The following is a 20,475-nucleotide window of genomic DNA, read 5'->3' as shown; positions in this document are numbered from 1 at the left end:
TCAGCGTAGGAACTTTAGGGAGCACGGTTCAGGCCTCAACACGCCCTCTTCTAGGAATTACAAACAGTAGGAAGCGTTTCAAGGGGGATCCCTGCTCTGTGCGGGTCCTGCTCCCCACACGTTCTCCGTGTTGCCATCCTCAGGGTGGTGGCAGCCCAGCCCCGAATGTGTGAGCTGTGCAGCCTGGTGGTGGCCAGGGAGCGGGTGCGGGAGTCTGCGCGCCCTCAGGGGAACACTGGTGTCCCAGGCTGAGAAGGCACTGGCTGGAATGTGTGTGAAGTTCACATGGGAGCGTCACTCCTTCTGACTTCCTGCTAAGGCTCTGGTCTGCTTCTTTGACTTTAGAATCTAGTGAGCCATTCTCATCGACTACCTGAAAGTGAAACAGACTTTTATTCCTGTTTTCAGTCTCAGCCTGAGTGTAGTGTGGTCTAGGTCTGCGTGGTGCTGGGTGCTGCCTGGGGTTCTGGGGATTTTGCATCAGTGGGTGAAGCTTTGGGTTGTAGTTTACTCAGGGTACCCTATTCAATGAGCTCCATATCAGTGTACCTTGGCTTGTGGAAACCATTGGGAAGTTCTCCTTCTTACTCTGCTCTGACATTAATTGTCTGGAGTGAGCTGCGTCCTGCCGGCTTGGTAGTTCTCCCGCGAGTCCATCGGGATCCAGTGTCGTTTTTGGTAGCAGTTCTCGTAACTCTGTTTTTTCCTTATTTCTGTTTCTGTTTTCTATGTCTTGGAAGCTCACATTTGGTTTTGCTTTTTACACGCTAGAACATTTTCCATTTCTCCAGGTTTTCCCGTCTGTCCATTGACCCCAGCAGGCAGTGCCTGACCCCTGATGGAGACACGGGGGTCTCTGGGTTTCTGCTCTGGTTCAGGGTGTGGATGGCAGTGCCCCAGCAGAATGTGCTTAGGAAGGCCTAGGGCCGGAGCTCACACTGTGTCTGCAGTTTTGGGAGATTAAGTACTTTGTTTATGAGGAGAACCCTCCAGGAAATTCCCAGGGTGCTTGTAGGAAGTGTGATTTTGTATGTGAGATGGGAAAGGTGTTCCCTACCTCTGGGGACTGTCCCCGGGCCGTCTGAGAACGGTCCTCTCAGCTGTCTGGGCTGAGCGTGGCCCTGTGGCTCGAGTGGGTCCTCAGTCCCCCTCTGGTGGCTCCGTCGGCAGGAGACATGCTGTGCGGTCCCCTCAGGAGCTCATAGCCACAATCTGGGCGCAGACCGGTGCAGAATTCGCTGCGTTGGAAAGGTGTTGATCAGATGTGACTGCAGACCCTTGTGAAGTGCCTGGCGTGTGGCCAGGGTGACGTAGGCAGATGGGCGAGCCTTTGTGGATGTGTCTGGCTGTCTCCAGGATGGTGGTGCTGAAACTACAGTGTGCATACCAATGACCTAAAGTGGTGTTGGCAAGGCAGGGCCGGCCTTCAATCCCCGCTCCCCCTGGATTCCGGCACCGCACGGCCTCCGTGGGACTTGGACTGTCCATTGTCCGCCAGGTGCAGGGAGTGAACCTTCGGTCCCTCTACAAACGTTCCTCAGGCCACATCACCTTCACCATGGACCCGGTTCGAGACCTTCTCATTTGGGCCATTGTCCAGAACCGTCGGGAGCTGGCGGGCATCATCTGGGCTCAGGTAAGGAGACCCTCTTCTCGGTGGACTTGACGGTGTGTAGGCCGGCAGCCAGCGGCGGGGCAGCTCATGGCTGTGGAGGGCGGGCAGTGGGGTCTGCAACACTGTCCGGGGCTCAGTGCCCGCCTCCCTGGGGAACGTGGAACTCGGCTCTAGGAGATCTGCCAGGCAAACTCTTCCTGCGGTTGTGTCCACACCGAGACTTATGGGCCCGCCAGGTCCTAGAGCACCAGCACATGTGCTGGATTCGCCCTGTACCTTAGGGAGACTGTGGGGCAAGCAGATGGCTCCTACAGGCCAGGCAGGATGTGGCTGACAGGAGCTACAGAGACAGGGGCCATGAAAGCCATGGCCCGGTGCCCGTCCTGTCCAAGGTCTCTGCTTTCACCAGCCAGGGCAGGTTCCTGGGCTGGGCCGATCCTGGCTGGGCCCTCCAGGTCCTCACCGGGCTGTGTCCCCAGAGCCAGGACTGCATCGCAGCCGCCCTGGCCTGCAGCAAGATCCTGAAGGAGCTGTCCAAGGAGGAGGAGGACACGGACAGCTCGGAGGAGATGCTGGCACTGGCGGATGAGTACGAGCTCAGAGCCATCGGTGAGCCCGGCCCTGGGTCTCAGCCCACACGCTGTCACCAGGGCCTGTGCCCCCAGGCCTGGGTGTCAGGGACATCAGCCCCACCTCTGTCTGGGGCGTCGCAGGCTCAGTGGCTGTCAGTTGCCGCTCTGAGGCCAGTCTTCCGCCTCCCGCAGGGGTCTTCACCGAGTGCTACCGGAAGGACGAGGAGCGGGCTCAGAAGCTGCTCATCCGCGTGTCGGAGGCCTGGGGGAGGACAACCTGCCTGCAGCTGGCGCTGGAGGCCAAGGACATGAAGTTTGTGTCTCACGGGGGCATCCAGGTGACCTCCCAAGGCCTTGCTTCCGGGATCCCGTGCCCAAGTGCTTGCGGGGTGGGTGCAGCCTCTGGTTCGCACAGAGAGTGCAGGGTCCGCACCGGTGCAGGTCTGGGGTGGCCAGGGACGGCGCCTGGCTGGAGGCACCTCCTCCCACGTGGCCTCGGTAGAAGCAGGCGGCTGATGGGCCGTGGGAGCTATGGCAGGTGGTCCCGCAGGCAGCCCCAGGAGCTTGTGTCGGCTCTCTGTCCCCATGGCCCACGAGGAACGGGACAGTTCCCTCCTGCAGCTCCCACAGAAGGCCTGGCAGGAAGTGAGTGTCCCTTGGATGCTGGGGTCTCCTGAAGCAGGGCTTGACGTTGTCACCTGTCTGCCAAGCTCCATGGTGTCTTGAGGACACCTCTGGAGCGCTTTAGCCTGGCCTCGGGGGCTGCAAAGGACCAGTTTGTGAGAACCTTGGACTGTGAGGACTCAGGACCCTAAGAGGATGGGTGCGGCAGTTCCTGGAAGGAGCAAGACTTCGGGGTGTGGGTCAGGAGTCCTGCGGGAGCCTGGCCTCTCCACCGTGTACCCTGAGGCCGTGGACGGCTCTGCCTGCTTGGAGCCTGGCCTCCGCAGCAGATGACAGGCACCTGACCTGGGTTGGCCGCCCGTGCCTGTGAGGGTGGGCGCCACCCCCTCGGGCATGGGGTGTGATGGGTCTGCTGGCGCCCACTAATCTGAGGCCACCCCACCCGCAGGCCTTCCTGACCAAAGTGTGGTGGGGCCAGCTGTGCGTGGACAACGGGCTGTGGCGGGTCATCCTGTGTATGCTGGCCTTCCCGCTGCTCCTCACGGGCCTCATCTCCTTCAGGTGCCCGGGTTGGGTTGAGGGCGCAGCTGGGCATGGGGGCCTCCTCTCCCCAGGAACCCCGTACCTCTAGTTGTGCCAGGATCCTGGACTGGTAGAGATATTGGTGGGCAGGAAGCGGGGGTATGGGCCTACTGCCATGCCCTGAGCGCCCACCTTGGGTTGAGCTCTGGCTGCTGTGTGCCCCCAGCACCCTGCTGTGCCCTGGGCCCTGAGACTGGGGAGGGTGGAGCACATGGCGCCCCCTAGTGTTGGCAAGCTGCTGGTGCTGAACCTGGTCGCATGAGGGCAGCGAGCCAAAGCCAAGGGCCACCCTGCTCCCCCTGGCCACAGAGCCCGGGGTGGGTCCCCTTCCCATCAGAAGAAGCAGTCTGTGGCCCAAGTGGCTGAAGACCCCGGCCTGGCTCAGCCCCACCCGCAGCCTCCTGAGAAGCACAGTGGCCTGGTGGGGGCACCAGCTGGATGTAGTAAGGGTTGAAACCAGAAACCTCCAAAGAGTTTCTGGTCCTGGGGGAGCCCAGGGACAGATCTAAGGCCCCAGCCCGGGTGGCCATCATTTGAACACCTCCTGTAGCTGGTAGGCCACATGCTCCCCTTCCTTCCCCTGCCCTGACAGCTGGAGACTTGCATTTGAGCTGCTGTCAGTGCTCAGAGCATCCTGGGGAAACTGAGGCACAGGGGAGCAGCCCAGGTACCCTGAAGTGGGGCTTGCTTTTCCAGTGCCCTCCAAGGGTGCAGAGCTGCAGCTGCTGTTCCCAGCAGTCTCAGTGATAAGAGGATGCAGGTCAGCACCGTCCTGGTCAGCCCTGACCCGTGTGAAGGCCAGCGAGCGCAGGTGGCCCCCACTTGCGGGGACAGTGCCAGGAGCACCCAGGCCTCATGTGCAGTCTGTGTCCTGGGTGGGAACCATGACATCCCTGCCCCGGGGCAGGGTGTGAGGTCGACCTTTGAGTCCCCACTGTGGGGCTGCGTGTGCGGGTCTGGGGTCCATAGCACCAGAGGGATGAGGCTCCTTGTGCTGACCCTCCAGGAGCTGGCGCACGGCCTCGGGTGGCAGTGACACCTCCCTGGCACGTTCACCCCTGTGCTGTGTCTCGGGGACGTGGGCTCCACGCGCGGCTGAAGCCTGGCCCCTCATGCTTGCCCTCCTGTGTGTGTGGCCGTGTCCGCAGGGACAAGCGGCTGCAGTCCCTGGGCAGCCCCGCCCGAGCCCGTGCCTTCTTCAGCGCGCCCGTGGTCGTCTTCCACCTGAACATCCTGTCCTACTTCGCCTTTCTCTGCCTTTTCGCCTACGTGCTCATGGTGGACTTCCAGCCCACGCCGTCCTGGAGCGAGTGCCTCATCTACCTCTGGCTCTTCTCCCTGGTGTGCGAGGAGATGCGGCAGGTGTGCACCCGGCCCAGAGCGCCCTGGGAGCCCCATGCCCTGCTGCCCTCTCTCTGCCCCCCGTCTCAGCAGTTCCTGGAGCACCGAGGTCCTCGTCTGATTCCTCCAAAGTGGGTGCCGTCACCCTGCGCCCTCCTGTCCCCCGGGAGGGTCCGGGGGGGGACTGACCATGTCAGTTTCGGTCATTTGCAGAGGACTCGCAGGCTGGCCGAGAGCAGTGAGGCTCAGCTCAGTGGCTCTGGTAAAAGTCCGTGCAGGAAACCAGCAGGGGTGGCGCTCTGGGCCGTGCCCAGGCCCTGGTGAACCTGGAGGGCCAGCTGTGCCTCCCCAGCTGGAGGGACAGCGTGCCCAAGGCACGGCCACCAGGGGCTGGGCCAGCTGCCTGTCGGGGCTGGAGTGGGCCCAGAGGCACATGGCCCCGGCTGCACTCACCCTGCTCCCTGCACTTGCAGACTCTAGTGCCAGCTTTCAGAGGTGACCATCTGCCCGCTGGGAGGACCCCGGGGAGGCATCCCGTGCCTGGGCCGGGGCTGTGCCCCTAGCCCACCTCGCTGGAGGCTGTGCCCTTCTCCTGAGTCTGTCCCTCGGGCCCAGGGAAGGGACCCGGTTGATTTTTGGGTCACCTGCCCCCAACCTGGCAGAGGGTGCCAGACTGGCAGGCCGTGCAGGGGGTTGTGTGGCCCCTACTTCAGAGAGGAGGGGCTTCTGCATACACGCAGACACAGGGACACACACACACGTATCTGGCAGGGGTCCCTGGGTCCCAGAGAGCACTTGCTACCCACGTCCTGCTCAGGTTCCCCGGTCCTGTGGGGTGGCGGGTCCTCCCTTCTGCCCACCCAAGTTCCCTCCACACGGGAGGACTGTGACGGTGAGGACGAGTTCCTGTCTCCCCACTAGCTCTTCTACGACCCCGACGAGTGCGGGCTGATGAAGGTGGCGTCCCTGTACTTCAGTGACTTCTGGAACAAGCTGGACGTGGGGGCCATCCTGCTGTTCATCGTGGGGCTGACCTGCCGGTGAGCGGCCGTGCGGCCGTGCGGCCGTGCGGGGAGCTCAGGGCTGGGCTCTGCTCTGAACTCCAGGCTGTCCCCTGTCACCGCCCACTCCTGTGGGCTCACTTCCTGTCCACGATGGGGGTGCACCGCTGTGAGGCCGTGGTCCTCCTGTCCATGAGGCAGGGCGAGCCCGGCCAAGCCTCCTTGCTTCCTGCAGTGTCCCCAGGGCCTGGCTGCATTGCTTGAGGCTGGGCTTCTGGAGATTCTGCCCCTGGGCCCCCAGCTTTGGTGCACTGCTGAGCCAGTCCTCAGTGCTGTCCCCGCCCTGCCGGCCGCAGGCTCATCCCGGCAACACTGTACCCCGGCCGGGTCATCCTCTCCCTGGACTTCATCATGTTCTGCCTCCGCCTGATGCACATTTTTACCATCAGCAAGACTCTGGGGCCCAAGATAATCATCGTGAAGCGGATGGTAAGGTTCCAGTGGCCGCCGTGGCGGTCCTGTGTCCGGTGCCTGTCTCTGAGCCACCACCCCTGCCCTCTCCTGGGGTCCTCTGGGTGCTCCACTCGCCCCGGGCGGCTGTGACTTCTCCTTTGGCTGCTGGGCACGGTGGGAGAGAGGGACAGCGCAGCCCTGTGCCTCGTCGGCAGATGAAGGACGTCTTCTTCTTCCTCTTCCTCCTGGCGGTGTGGGTGGTGTCCTTCGGAGTGGCCAAGCAGGCCATCCTCATCCACAATGAGAGCCGTGTGGACTGGATCTTCCGCGGGGTTGTCTACCACTCCTACCTCACCATCTTCGGGCAGATCCCGGCCTACATCGATGGTAGGACTGGGGTGCGGGCCCCGCTGGGGTCTGAGAGGTGTTCCGGGGAGCCCGGGCTGTGCTCTGCTGTGGCCTGGGGCACTGGGCATCTGCTGGCAGCCCCAGCAGTAGAGGCCACCTGTACCCCTGTCCCTCCCGCTGTAGTAGAGACACTACCCCACCTCCTCACCCAGTGGACATAGCACCATGCAGAGGGGTTGTGTGAGACTGCACCCCCGATGCATACTTCACCTGTGCAAGCTGCACTGTCAGTGGCTTTTCGGGTTTCACAAAAGCTAAACTTTGCATTCACCTCCCCTAAAAGACAGCCCTACCTGGCCATTTTCTTCTCCTCAGCCTAAGCAGCTGCCCGTTGACGTCCTGTCCACACATACTTGCCCTTCCTGCACGGCTCAGGTGACTTGGATGATGTCCCAGGAGTCCTGTGCCTGGCATCTTTCACCGGGAGCATTTTCAAACCTTGTCCATATTGTAGCACAGTGATGGCGAACCTATTAGAGCTTTCAATGATAAAAACGGCCCACTGTGGCACGCATGCCGTAGGTCCTCCACTGCTGTTAGCATGGGTCATTCCTTTGGATGGCTAAATAATATTTCATGTCTAGATGTACCGTATGCTTATTTCTTCCTAAACTGATGGACATTTGGGTTGTTTCCGGTTTGGGGGTTCTATGAACAGTGTTGCCACGAAGAGGGACTTGTAAGTTTTTGTGTGGGTGTGTGTTTAACTTTTTGAGGAATTCACAGTATTCTTGAGAGCAGTGTCTGAGGATTCCAGTGTCTCCCCAGTCTCCCTAACACTTGTTGATTTTTAAAGTTATAGCTGTGCTAGTGGGTGTGAAGTGGGTCTCGCTGCAGATTTGACTAGCGTGCGTCTCCAGCAACTTTACCGTTGGACATCTTGGGGCCATTTCTGTGTCTTTTTTGGAGGAAATAGTTTTTCTTACCCTTTGTCCATTTCCCCTTGGTTTTTATTATTGAGTTGTAAGGGCTCTTTATGTAAAAAAACACCAGACCTTTATCGTATAGATGATTTGCAAGCACTTTCTGTTACTACGTGGGTTGTCTTCATGAAAAGACACTTCCTTCCAAGAATGAAGGTTTTTAATTTTGATGAAGTACAACTTACCAATCTTTTAAAAAATCGTTTGTATTTTGAGTATCTCATCTATGAAACGATTGCCTAACCCAAAGCCGCACAGATTGATGTCTGTGTTTTCTTCTAAAAGTTTTACAGTGTTACAGTAGCTCTTTCTTTTTGGCTTTTGACTCATTTACATTATTTTTGTATATGGTGTGAGGTAAGGTTGCAGGGGGATATGCGCTTGTCTCAGCATTACGGTTGACAAGGCTGTTCTTTCTCCTCGGAATGTCCTGGCACCCCTTCGGAAAGCCGGCTGACCAGGCATGTCAGGGTTGGTGTCCAGCCGCCCAGTCCTGTCCCACTCGGTGTGTCTGTCCTCACACCGATACCTCCTTGCTGTGGTTTCCATGGCTTTACACTAGGCTTTGGAATGGAGAAGGGTGAGTCCTTCAGCTGAGTTCTTTTTCCCGGCTTGCTTTGGCTTCTGGATCCCTTTGGTTCACGTATATTTTTGGCTCAGTTTATGTCAAAAAGGCATCAGGGCATCTTCTCACTTTTTTAGATCTTTAATTTATGGCAACGATGTTTTGTAGTTTTTAGTGCATAAATCTCTCACTTTACAAACTAAATTTACACACTAAATCTCTCACTTTACACACTAAATTTACTCCCAAGTATTTCATCCTTTTTCAAGGTATTGTTAATTTTTTTCTTTTAAGATCCTCTCCCACCTAATGAACTCTCCAGGGTTGGGACTTCCGGCTTCTGATGACGGTGGCCTTGGGAGGGCCCCGGTGGGACGGCTGGGTCCTGGGTGGGCTCCGGGCTTCCCTGGTAGCTGTGGTTCTTGCCTAGGGAGGAAGCCTGGGATGGACAGAGCTTCCTGTTGGCCTGTGTCACCAGGTATGCAGGTGCCCAGGCCTGCGGGGCTCCTTGGTGGTGACCGGGTGGCCGAGGTCCCTTCTGGCCAGCACCCTGTGGCAGCATTGTCAGTGTGGCTTTCCCACCGCACTCCCACCTGCAGGCGTGAATTTCGACCTGGAGCACTGCAGCCCCAATGGTACCGACCCCTACAAGCCCAAGTGCCCCGAGAGTGACGTCATGCAGAAGCCCGCCTTCCCCGAGTGGCTCACGGTCATCCTGCTCTGCCTCTATCTGCTCTTCACCAACATCCTGCTGCTCAACCTCCTCATCGCCATGTTCAAGTGAGTGCCCGGGTGTGGGATCCCTGGCCTGTGCCTACCGCCCCATTCTCCCAGAGGACCCCGTGGACGTGGCTGTGAGCAGGGGCCCGGTGTGCCTGTCCCCTGGAGGCGCCTCCTAACATCCTGGGGAGGGCATGCACAGCCACTCCTCCCTGGTCACTGCTGGCCGCCCGTACCCCCGCCCCCGGGGGACTGACGGTGCCGCGTGTCCCGCTCAGTGGCGGTGCTGCTGTGTGTTGCTGGCATTCACCTCGCTCTGTGTGAGCAGCTGTAAGAGGGCTCGTTGCTCTGCCCAGGAATGAGCTGTGGCGCTGGCTGCTCAGGGACCCCAGCCCCCTACCGTGGGTTCTGCCTGTGTCCGCACCCCCCAGACGCGTTCCTGTGCCTACTGTCCACCTCTGGCTGTGCCAAGCTGGGGCTTTTCTTTCTGGGGCTCTGGTCCATCTCTGGACCACTGCGCCTGCTTCTCCCACAGTGAGGGGCTTATGTGTCAACACAGGCGTGTACACGTGCGCCTAGTCACTTTCCTGCTGGGACAAAATACCTGAGATCACAGCTTAAGAGAGGACAAATTTACTCTGGCTAATGGTGTGTAGAAGTTTTAGTCCATGGGTGGCTGGCTCCAAGGCAGGCAGCGTGGCAGAGGGCGGCTGCTCAGGCCGTGGGGAATGGGAGGCAGAGGGCAGGGAGGAGAGGGGAGGGAGACGAAGCCTCCCGCCCCCAGTGACATCCTCTTCAGACCAGGCTCTGCCTCCCAACAGCAAGCCAGCTCTGAGCCCCAAATCCAGTCCCCTCCCCAGAGCAGCACTCTGTGTGCACATGAGGCTCTGGGGGACCCTAGATGTAAACCATGTGTGTCCACCCTCCCCAAGCACTGGCTTGTAGGTGTCATCCCTAGGGCCCCACAAGGAACTGTGCCTTGTCCCTTTATGGGGAGCAGTGTCCTCCCTAGGTCCACATCCTAACCCAGAGAACCTGTGGACACGGGGCCTGAAGTGGGAACGGTCCTGGATGACCCAGGTGGTCCAGCACCAGCAGGGGTCCCTGTAAGAGGGAGATGGGAGATGTGATCCGAGATCTGAGTCTGGGACACAGTGCCACAGACAGAGGCCGATGGTCCCCGAGCCTCCAGGGGGAGTGGCCCTGTGACACTTCGGCACTGGCCCAACACTGACGCCCCAGAACCTGGAGAGAACAAATGTGGTTCTTCTCTGTCTGTGGTGAAAGCAGTCACAGGGAACGAGTACAGCGGCTGCTCCTCGGGACATGCCTGGTGTTCTTAGATCTTTGGTGTTTTGAAACATTCCGTCTGGCTAGAACTTCGAGGCTTTGCTAGTCGTCTGTCCTGCCTGCTGTGGTGGACATGGTCTTCTTGGGCCTGCAGGCATCCCATGAGTGTAAGTGTCAGGTCTCCAGGTAGCCTTGCTGGGGCCAGGCTCTGGAGGCCCCACTACACTTTTGTAGGCGGATTTTCGTTTTGAGGGGACATGGTTTTTGAGACCGCATTTCACTGTGTATTCCTGGCCAGGCTTGAACTCACTATGTAGCCCGGGCTGGCTGAACTTGTGGTGATCCTCCTGCATCAGCCTCCCAAGTTCTGGATAACAGGTGTTCCATAGGTTATGAACTTGGATCAAAGAGAGCTCTAGGTCCTAAATAAAGCAAGAGGCAGGGAAATGAGGAGCCAGGGAAGCAGGAGACCATGATTGAAGACTCTGGCATTTGGGCCAGGACCTGGCAGCCCCTGCTGTTATGTCCATGGCAGCCCTGTAATTCAGAGAATCCTTCACTCACTCGCCCTCCAGCCTCCGATGATGGATTCCATCCCTTGAGAATGCTCTTCTCCTGGTTTACTTAGGTGCCAGCTTCCCCTCTTGTCTGCAGAGCTCCAGGGTGGCCCTTTCGCTTTAATGGGCTCTGATGAGAGTCTGCGCTCTAGACCTGGGATCTAGGGGCCAGGCCTGACGGGGTGACCCTGTCCCCAGGCAGGGAAATTGGGTGGGGCCGTGAGCCCCTGCCACCCCCTCCCTCTGCCCTTGTTCTGCCAAGGCCCATCCACCTTGCAACCTGAGCTGGCGTCTGCACAGCCTGCAGGAGGGAGACAGCGCCCTGGTCCCAGGCTTGTGGAAATTGACAGATGGACTGCTCTGAAAGCGCACACCCCCGTGTTCCCTGTACCAGTGTCACTGATGAGGCCGCTGAGGCCTACATGACTCTGTGACTTCACTTCTTCTCCTTGGCCCTCCTCCTGGCGCTGGGAATCCGGGAGCTTGCTGGTCTCACTCCTGACCTCCTGGGCAGCTGCTTCTGTGGTCTCGGGGGTTGCCAGTCCTGGACCACGGGCTGGGGTCTGTTTCCCGCACACCTGCCGATGCCCGTGTCCCCCTCGCCCCCACAGCTACACATTCCAGCAGGTGCAGGAGCACACGGACCAGATCTGGAAGTTCCAGCGCCATGACCTGATCGAGGAGTACCATGGCCGGCCGCCGGCGCCGCCCCCGCTCATCCTGCTCAGCCACCTGCAGCTGCTGGTCAAGAGGGTGGTCCTGAAGATCCCCGCCAAGAGGCACAGGCAGCTCAGTGAGCGCCCCCGCCCCCGTGTCCCCAGGGCACGGTCCTGGCCACCTCAGGATGCAGACAGGACCCTGGGGCCGGTGCAAGGCCCCTTCTAGAACCCTGGTGACCATGAAGGCTGCTGCTGCCCTCCTTCAGGGCCCCGGGGTGTCAGGTGGAGTTCAGGCCCTTCTTTGCCCAACAGAGAACAAGCTGGAGAAGAACGAGGAGGCGGCCCTGCTGTCCTGGGAGATCTACCTGAAGGAGAACTACCTGCATAACCAGCAGCACCAGCACCACCAGCGGCCGGAGCAGAGGATCCAGGACATCAGTGAGAAGTGCGTGGGCCGCGCCCTGCATCCCACAGGCACCGAATGCGGGCCTCAGGGCCCAGAGCCTACCCAGTAGGCCCCGGGTCCGGCTCACCCAGCGTGTGTGGGACAAGGGGACTGGACCATAAGCTAGCATGTTGGGGTCCTCCTGGTGGTCACTGCTGCCATTACCGCGGCCCCCTGCAAGCCTCTAGGCCTGTGTCCAGCGGCTGACTCAAGGACCCCTGGGGTCCTGGGCAGGCTGGGTCTGCAGGTGCAGGAGGGGCAGAGGCTGGGAGGGTAGGGGAGCCGTGGGAGCCCGAGGGGTGTTGATGCCCTCCCAGGAGAACACGGAAGGTGCACGCCTGTGGCGCTCGAGGCCATCCTGAGGGTGGCGGCCTATGAGCTTCACTGGTGCCCATCCTGGGGCCTTGGCCACATCAGCACCGTCTCCCAACCCGATTCTTCCTGCCTGCTTCTTTCAGGGGCCAAGGTCTGTGTCGGGGAAGCTTATTCTGCTCACTTCTCTGCCCCAGCCCCTCAGCCGTGCTGGGTGGCAGCGGAGAGAGCTGGTGTCAGGTCCTGATGTCAGCGTCTCACTGTGGCGGATCCTTGCTCCTATCTGACCCCGGGCTCCCCACCCGGTGATGGGAGTCTGGGGAAGGGGACAGTGCCACCCAGTGAAGGCAGTTCCTGCCGGGCACGGAGATTCTTAGGTGGTGATGATGGTGAAGGGGGATGATGCGTCACCAGGCATGGTGATGCACACCTGTAATCCCAGCACTCGGGAGGCTGAGGCAGGAGGATTGTTGCCAGTTTGAGACCAGCCCCGGTTACAAAGTGAGCTCAAGGCCAGCCTGAACTGCATAGCGAGACCCTGTCTCAAAAAGATAAAAAAAGAAAAGGGAGGTGATGGTAGCGGTGGTAGAGGTGATGATGGGGGGGTGATGGTGACGGTAACAGTGGTGGTGACAGTGGCGTGATCGCGGTGAAGGTGGTGATATTGATGAGGACAGTAGTGGTGGTGGAGGTGGTGATGGTGACGGTGATGGTGACAGGCACCGCGGTGAGGTCCTGACAGTCCAGCTGACGGTTGAAGCTGCTTCTGTCTTGCATGCTTAGTGTGCCCATTATTTGGCTGGTGGCCCCCTGTGGGTTGGGCTGATGTTTATCTGCTCCCTCCGTGGAGATGTGAAATCCCCAAGAGCAGGGATGGAACTCTTCATGCCCCTTGCAGTCGTCAGGGCCCTGGAGCGGGCCCGGGCCTGGCAGACCCTCAGCAGGCATGTGCAGTTCTGGAGCGGCCGCTGGCCCCCAGCCTGACAGGACTGCAGGAGACTGGATGTGCGGTCTCAGTCTGGTGTTCTGCCCTGACCTTCCAGTTAAAGAGGACCTGCGGGCTCAGTGTCCCACCTGGCTACCTTCCCTCACCGGCTGTGGCCAAGAATGCCTTCATTAGCAGCCTTCGCTGGTGTCATCTGACTTTAAACAGTGGCCATGCCCAGGGCCCAGGTGCTGGGGAGCGGTGCCAGGGTGTCAGGGTGCCCGGACACAGAGCTCTGGAGCTGGCCTCTGGCAGTTGAGGGGGTGCAGTCAGCGGGAGGTTCTGAGGAGACACTTTGCCGGTGTCTTCCTCCTCAGTCCTCTGGCAGCAGGCAGCGCCGTCTGTTCATCTTGCCATGGAGAAAAGAGGCCTCAGAAAGCGAGGGTTTGGTAGCCGGGTGTCGCGACCAGCACACAGTGCAGCCCGGGTTGGAATGCCGGCCCCGGCGTGGCCGTGTGTCCGTTTGCACAGACGCACTGATGAGCACCTGTCCCTCTCGCCTCCCGAGGCTGTTCCTATAGGATGTGCTGCGGCTGGGATGCAACTGCTGTGACGCTTTAAAAGCTCCTGTTCATGTGTCCCGGAATCTTCAACAGAAATTGGTGTGCTGCGGCCGATAAGACCTTGCAAAACACAGGGCGACAGGGGAAACGATTAAATAACTCGGTGACTCTTACGAAGGTCGCCAGCCCTGGCCACTTCCTCCAGCTGGGCCCGGCGAGGGTCCAAGGTCCAGGCAGGCGCCCTGGCATGTGGCATGCCAGGCCCTCACAGCTGGTAGCTGAGCCGAGCTGGCAGAGCAGGGCTGGGGGCCTGGGTCTCCTGTGCGCCATCCGCACATTGAGGCGGCTCTCACCTCCTCTGACAGAGTTGCAGGGGCCCTCGGAGACTGCAGTGATCATCCTGGAATATTCCTGCGCTCTGCAGGAAGTCCAGGCCGGGGCCAGGGAGGTGGCTTTTGTGGGTCCGAGCAGTACACTGCGTGGGCAGAAGTAGACCTGTGGGCCGTGACCCCAGGAACACTCACTGAGGATCAGAATGGTTGCTTTCTTTATTACAAACGCAACCATAGTTGGGAAAAGGAAGTAAGGGAACCCCTGGGTGAAATCATGCCCGTTTTGGACAGGGGTTGGCTGTGGACTTATTTTAACTACAAACATGGCAGGCCAAGGTGGATGGAAGTTTATGTTTTGTATTATTTTTTTTAACTTAAATTTTTTTTTTTTGAGACAGGGTCTCAGTATATAGCCAAGGCTGGCCTTGAACTTATAGAGATGCTTCTGCCTCAGCCTACTGAATGCTGGGATTTTAGGCATGTGCCACCACATTGGACTAGAAATTTATATGTTTTAATAAAGTGAGACAAAAAAGAAAATTTTACTTGAAATCAGCACTCCACTTCCCCACCCCCAAACCAACCCAGCTGTTCCCGGGAGATGCTTTGTCCTCTGTGATTTGAGGATCAGAGTGTGTGGCTGGCACCCTGTGGGCAGGCATAGTGAGCCAGCTCAGGTGTGTCTCACCCTAGACACCCTCTGGCGGGCTGTCACTGGCCCCGGGAGCCTGGGCTGTCCTTCCGCTGTGACACCTTCCCTTTTGGGGACTCCAGGCAGTTTCATTCTGTTGCACGTTAGCCAGTCTTGCAGGTTAAGAGGAAGGCGACTGACGCGAAGCCAATGTAGAGCTTGGGTTGCTGGATCTGGCGGGGCCATCCGCATGCAGGCGTCCTGTCCCTGAGTGTCCCAGGGCCCCCAAAGCCTGCTGCCTGTGGCTTACCTGTGTGCTCTTCTAGAGTGGACAGCATGGTGGACCTGCTGGACATGGACCGTCTGAAGAGGTCAGGCCCCACGGAGCAGAGGCTGGCATCCCTGGAGGAGCAGGTGGGTAGGGCGGGGCACCAGAAAGGGGAGAGGAAGAGGCGGGACATTGGGAAGAGGCACTTCCTGCTCTTTAGAAGCGGTGTTGTGCCTGCCCCCGCCCCCTGTCCGGGAAGACCTCAGACCCTCAGACAGACTCCTCTCTGCTCTCGGAGGCTGCAGAGACTGTGGCAGCCAGCAGAGGAGGGAGAGCCTTGGGCTGGGCAAACCTCGCTCTGAGGTTTGCTGTGGAGGGGGCGGGCAGGGAAGCTCCTTAGCCCGGAGCAGGTGCACAGATGTGGGGCTCCGGACACGGCCTTGAGGCTCCGGAGCGGCCATGCAGAACAGGGCGTGCATGGGGATGTGGGCCAAGAGGAGCCAGGGCGTCCTGAGCCAACAAGGGCCGTGGCCCGGCCTGATCTGGCTGCTGGGTGTGGGCATCTTGGGGCTCCCGTGACAACAGAGCTGACTCGCAGCTTGGGAAGCCAGAAGCCCGACGTCAGGGTCCTCTGAGCTCTGCCCTGAGTGGACGTCAGCAGAGCCCTCACATGCTCTTGTCTTTGCTGTCAAGGGGAACAACCCCCCTTGTCCACTGGTCCCCTCGACTCTGAGCACTCCTTGGGCTTGCCCACCCCCGATCAGTGCCCACTGACCAGGCCCTGGACTGGTGCTTCCCACAGACCCCTGCTGCCCACAGCAGCCGGGACAGCAGGGTGAGCCTGCTGCAAGCCTACCACTGCAGTGTGTCTTCCAGCCAGCGCTGTGCTGGTGAGGTGCCCACCATCAGCGAAGTCCTGCCCACTGTGTCCAGGGCCTCCTGGACTCTCCTGTGGGTCTGTGCCTTGTGACCCCCAGGACAGGTGTAGCAGCCTGAGCTGCGTCTTCCTGAGCCGTGTCCGTCCCAGAGCCCCTGAGCCCTGAGCACCGAGGTTTCTGGGGAAGTTCGGTGGGGAGGGCTGCGAGGACACCCCTTCCTTTCGTGGTGCCCCATGGGGACTTAGGTTGCCCTTGAGTGTGCAGTCCGGTCCCATGGGCAGGCGGCACTGTCGGCACTGCTGAGGTCAGGGAGCAGCACCCCGGGAGTCAGGGGCCTTACGCCCCTACAGTGTCCCGATGCTTTGGTGGCTGTCTGGGGAGCTGGGAGCTGGGGGAGGCTTGGTTTCCTCTTCCAGACGGTACAGAGCACTGAAGGTGGATGTGCTGTCTGGGGGAGCGGGGTCTCCTGGGAGCCAGGCCCTGGGCCTCACTGTCAGGTAGGCAGGGGTGGCAGCGCTGCGCTGTGCAGGCGCCCTCACGCCTTCCTTGGGCTGTGGCTTCCAGGTGGCCCAGGTGGCCAGGTCTTTGCACTGGATCGTGAGGACGCTGAAGGACAGTGGTTTGGGCTCTGCAGCAGGCGCGCCTGCGTTGGGTGAGTGGGGCCCTGACCAGCAGCTGGTCCCTGCTGACCTGGGGGTCTGAGCCTTCGTGGGCTGGAGGAGAGGCAGCTGCAGGGCCCTGGTGGAAAGACGGGTCTGGCCACAGCCGCCCCTGAGCCCTGTTGGACCAGCCCCTGGGAGCTGAGCATTTTCTGCCCACGAGGTGCCTGGCCTCAGCGTGGCATGACCTGACCAGGCTGCTGGGTCCCAGGGGCAGCCTGGCCCACCATCCCTGGCCTCCTCCTCCTCCTTGCTTCGAAGGTAGGGTGTGGTGGGCAGCTCCAGGGGCGGAGACCGTTGAGTGACCCAGTGACAGAAAGCAAAATCCATTTCCCTAAATTTGCAGCCCACTAGGAAGTGGACACAAGCAATCTTCCTCAGGTGTGGCTACCCCAAAAGCAAACTTGCACCCATTAAGTGGACAGCCTTTCCTCATGGCCTGTGAGGTCAGCCAGTTACTGCGATCCCACCGAGGGGATGCTGCCACTCCTGCCCCTGGGCCCAGCAAGGGTTTGGAGGTCTGGGTCAGGCGGGTGGAGTGCCCTGCTCGGGCCCAGCGTTGTGTCACGGCCCCGTGTGGCGTCCACAGCACCCCCAAAGGCCCCTGACGAGCCGGATGCCGAGTTAGCTGGCAGGAAGAAGGAGGAAGAGCCAGGCGATGGCTACCACGTGAATGCCCGGCACCTGCTGTACCCCCGCTCCCCCGTCACCCGCTTCCCCGTGCCCAATGAGAAGGTGCCGTGGGAGGTGAGCGCCCACCCAGCTGGTGCCCTGAGCCCTGGGAACAGGAGAGAGGCCCTTGGTGTCCCCCGTGGCTCCTGCCTGTGGCAGTCTCATGGAGCCCCAAGTGCTGGGCCAACCTTGTTTGAGGGGTAGGGAAACTGAGCCCCACTGCTCGAGGGACAGAGGGGGCCTTGCAGGAGCCTCCGGGGCCTGTGCCTGCCCAGCCATCCTGGCCCTGTCATTGGCTCTCTCCGCCTTGTCCCAGGCCCCCATGCCCTGGAAGCAGCAGCCTCTGCAAGTGCCAGGCGTGGACGAGGGAGCCCCTTCGTGGGCTCACCCAGGCTTGGGGCTGCCCTGCGCCCTTGGGTGTTTTGGGTCCTGGTGGCCGTGGCCTTGGCTGTGACCCCCCGGGCCCCTTGGGGTGGTGGCCCAGCTCTGCCTTGGGGACAATCTGAGGATGTCCTCCCTGTGGTGCAGACAGAGTTCCTGATCTACGAGCCTCCTTTCTACACGGCAGAGAGGAAGGACGAAGCCCTTGTAGACCCCATGGGAGAGTGAGTGTGCCCCGGGACCCTGGCTCCTTCTCAGAGGGGCCTGCAAAACTCCTCCCTAAGCAGGACAGACCTGGAGGCCCTCCTTCCCTTCCCAGAGGCCTGTAGGACGCGGCCTACTGTCATGGGCACACCTTCCCCATGCCCTGGCACTGCCTGTGGCCAGAGTCCCTCGGCAAGCCCAGTCCTGGGGTCACCTCGTGTGCTCTTGCATCCCGCCACCCTCTTATGGGCACGTGTCCTTCTGCTGTGTTCCCAGGGCCCTTGAGCCTCTGGCTAAGATCCAGTACAACGCCCTAGATGGACCAGTGGACCGGCGCAGCTTCCACGGGGCCTACATGGTCCAGGACGGGCTCCCACTGTGAGTGCTGTGCCCGTGCAGGCTGCCCTTGGGACCCGTGCCCTTCCTTGGCATGTTGGCATGAGGTGATGTTTTCATCTGTGAAAACAAACTGACCACAAAAGAAATGGAAGTATCCCCTTGGGTGCTTCCTAGCACCCTGCTGGAGCCGCCTCTGTGCTGTCCCCTGCGCAGTGGCGGGAGGCCCTGAATGTCCCCCAGCCCAGGGGCAGCCCCTGAGGACTTGGGCTCCTGGGTGGCAGGGTGGGGATGCTGGTGTCACAGGGTGGAACAGACTCCTCCTGGTGACTGAGATGGCGGCTTCTCCCACAGGGTGGGGGCAGGAACCCAGGGGCGAGGCCAGGAGCCTGCGTACCAGCCTGGGCCCTGGGGATGGCTTTCTCTGCCGTGTGGGGGCCATCGGGGAGGTGCTAGGATGTGGCTGGCGGGGGAGCACCATGGAGAGGGGGACCCAGGGCAACTCGGAGGGGGAGGGGCTGGCTCTTTGGAGAACATTCTGGAACAGGAAGTGGATGCTACAGGGGATGAGTGCGGAGGGGACAGACCCCACGCCCAGGTGTCCTGCTCTGGAGGCGGGCATGCAGCACGGGCATGGTGGTGCCGCAGACGGCGTGTCAGGGAGTGGGGGGAAGTGCAGCCAGGAGGGAACAAGGGACGCCCTGCCCAGGGGGTGGGCGCAGATGGCCCTGTGGAAAGGGGCTGGCTGGCAGGCAGGGCTGGGCAGGGCTCTCTGCAGGCCACAGCAGAGAGGACGAGACCCGTGCACCACAGCAGGTGGCGGTGTTCACATCCAGGTTGTGCTTCCCAGGCCTGCGTTCTGTGAAGTCATTCTCTCTGGTCAGTGTGCTGCTGCTAACACAGTGCCACAGGCCGGGCCAGTTATAAAGAAAGGAGGTTTACTGTGGCTCGTGCTTCTGACCCGAGGTCAAGAGCCTGCGTGTGCCACACCTTCCTGCTGGTGGCGTCACATGGCAGGAGAGGGCAGAGGGGCCCTGGCGAGGCTGGCTGACAGCAAGCTCTCGTGCTCGCCCACCGGCGGGTCACAGTGTGCACCGTTGCTCTTAGGGGTCTGGTCCCAACTCCAAATATCTCAGCATGTGGTTAGATTCTGATGGGAGTCTGGGAGGGGGCAAATATGTTCGAAACATAACCGTGACTGAGAGGTACTTTTCTGTGTTCCTGTAATACAGTTTAGAATTAGTGTTTTCACTTGGGGCTTCAGCGCAACCGGAGGTTAAGGCGTGAGGAGGGACAGTGTGTGAGTTAGCTTCCTGCCACTGTAACAAATACCGGGACAGTGGGCTCACAAAGAGGGAAGGTTGCTTTGGCTCTCAGCCGGAAGGGGCTCAGTCCATGGTGCTCAGCTCTGCTGCTTTGGCACCTGGGGGGAAGCAGTCAGGGCAGGGTGTATGTGGTGGAAGGGGAAGGGCTGGGGCTCCTCGAGGGCCCCCAGTGATCTCGAGACCTGCACTGGGCCTCACCAAGGCCCCCCGCTGCCCCGCTCCATGCCTAACTGATGGGGAGAGAGAGTGGCTCTCTCCAAAGCCTCTGCCCCCGAGCCAGGGGAAAGCATGTGGAAGGCGAGGACAGTGGTAGGAGGCGGAGGCCAGCAGGCTGGGCGACTGCTGTGCTGCAGACAGACTGGGGCACAGATGAGGCAGGGAGGCCCTCGGGGAGGGGCGCTGGGAACAGACCTGAAGCTGTGGGGGTCTGTAGTGCTGGTGCCACCTCCTGGGGTGACCTGCGGGATGGTTTCTGTGCCAGGCCTGGAGAGCCAGCAGGCTGCAGCAGAGAAGTGGGCACAGGGGAGGCAGAGGGAAAGGAGCGTCTGGGGTGCCCAAGAGGCAGGGCCAGGGAGCACAGGCAGCTGAGGACCAGCTGCTGGAGCACTGCGTGCTGGGCCTGGCCCCTGTGCTGACCCTTGAGAGGCCCCTGTTCAGTAGGGCGGGAGTGGCCACCGGGAGGCCAGATTCTGCTCCCAGGGAGTCCCCGCCCTTGCTGAGTGCCCCCCAGTAACCAGGAGCCCTGGCCCCAGCCTCCTGGAGAGATGAGCCCGCCTCCCTGGGTAGGAGTCTGGAGTCCCCGGCATGGGCAGCTGCTGAGCCCAGCCTTCTCCACCCCAGGAACCCCATGGGCCGCACAGGGCTCCGTGGACGCGGGAGCCTCAGTTGCTTTGGACCCAACCACATGCTGCATCCTGTGGTCACCCGGTGAGTTCCCTGGGGACACAGTCACCCACACGTCCACTAGAGGCGGTTTCCAGGCACCCCGTGTGCTCTGAGAGCCAGAGGACAGCAACGGTATTGGGTGCTTGGTATCTGTCATGGGGAAGTTGGGGCGGGATCTGAGGTTCTCTGTGGACATCCTGAAACTGGGCAGGGATGACCCTGTTCCCCCGGAGCCTGCTCTTGTTTCCTGGGGACCCCGGGAGCCCCACTGGGAGGCAGGCAACCACCAAGGTGGGGCTCACTACCGTTGAGAAGTAGTAAGAGAATGAAAAGGCAACCCAAGGTCTGC

The 20,475-nt window shown here is 60.6% G+C and overlaps 1 protein-coding gene across 6 annotated transcripts in view; it reads left to right on the top strand.

Annotated features, from left to right (window-relative positions):
- The window catches only part of Trpm2 (transient receptor potential cation channel, subfamily M, member 2), a gene marked incomplete at its 5' end in the record, with an annotated part of 48,284 nt that overhangs the window by 23,267 nt on the left and 4,542 nt on the right, over positions 1-20,475 (top strand). For 2 of the 6 annotated variants that reach the window (XM_013505330.1, XM_005375860.2), the window contains 17 exon segments: positions 1,499-1,636; positions 2,095-2,224; positions 2,380-2,525; positions 3,260-3,372; positions 4,542-4,755; positions 5,656-5,774; positions 6,092-6,224; positions 6,404-6,575; positions 8,684-8,864; positions 11,263-11,444; positions 11,623-11,755; positions 14,845-14,932; positions 16,229-16,316; positions 16,913-17,070; positions 17,524-17,600; positions 17,857-17,958; positions 20,082-20,168. In XM_013505330.1, coding sequence (XP_013360784.1) covers positions 1,499-1,636; positions 2,095-2,224; positions 2,380-2,525; positions 3,260-3,372; positions 4,542-4,755; positions 5,656-5,774; positions 6,092-6,224; positions 6,404-6,575; positions 8,684-8,864; positions 11,263-11,444; positions 11,623-11,755; positions 14,845-14,932; positions 16,229-16,316; positions 16,913-17,070; positions 17,524-17,600; positions 17,857-17,958; positions 20,082-20,168 — 2,261 coding nt within the window. 6 annotated transcript variants of the gene reach the window in all.

The sequence above is a fragment of the Chinchilla lanigera genome, unplaced genomic scaffold, assembly GCF_000276665.1.
Source record: "Chinchilla lanigera isolate Chin_1 unplaced genomic scaffold, ChiLan1.0 scaffold00006, whole genome shotgun sequence".
NCBI classification, from domain to species: Eukaryota; Metazoa; Chordata; class Mammalia; order Rodentia; family Chinchillidae; genus Chinchilla; species Chinchilla lanigera.
Note: the sequence above shows the minus strand (reverse complement) of the source record. Positions and strands in the feature narration are given on the sequence as shown.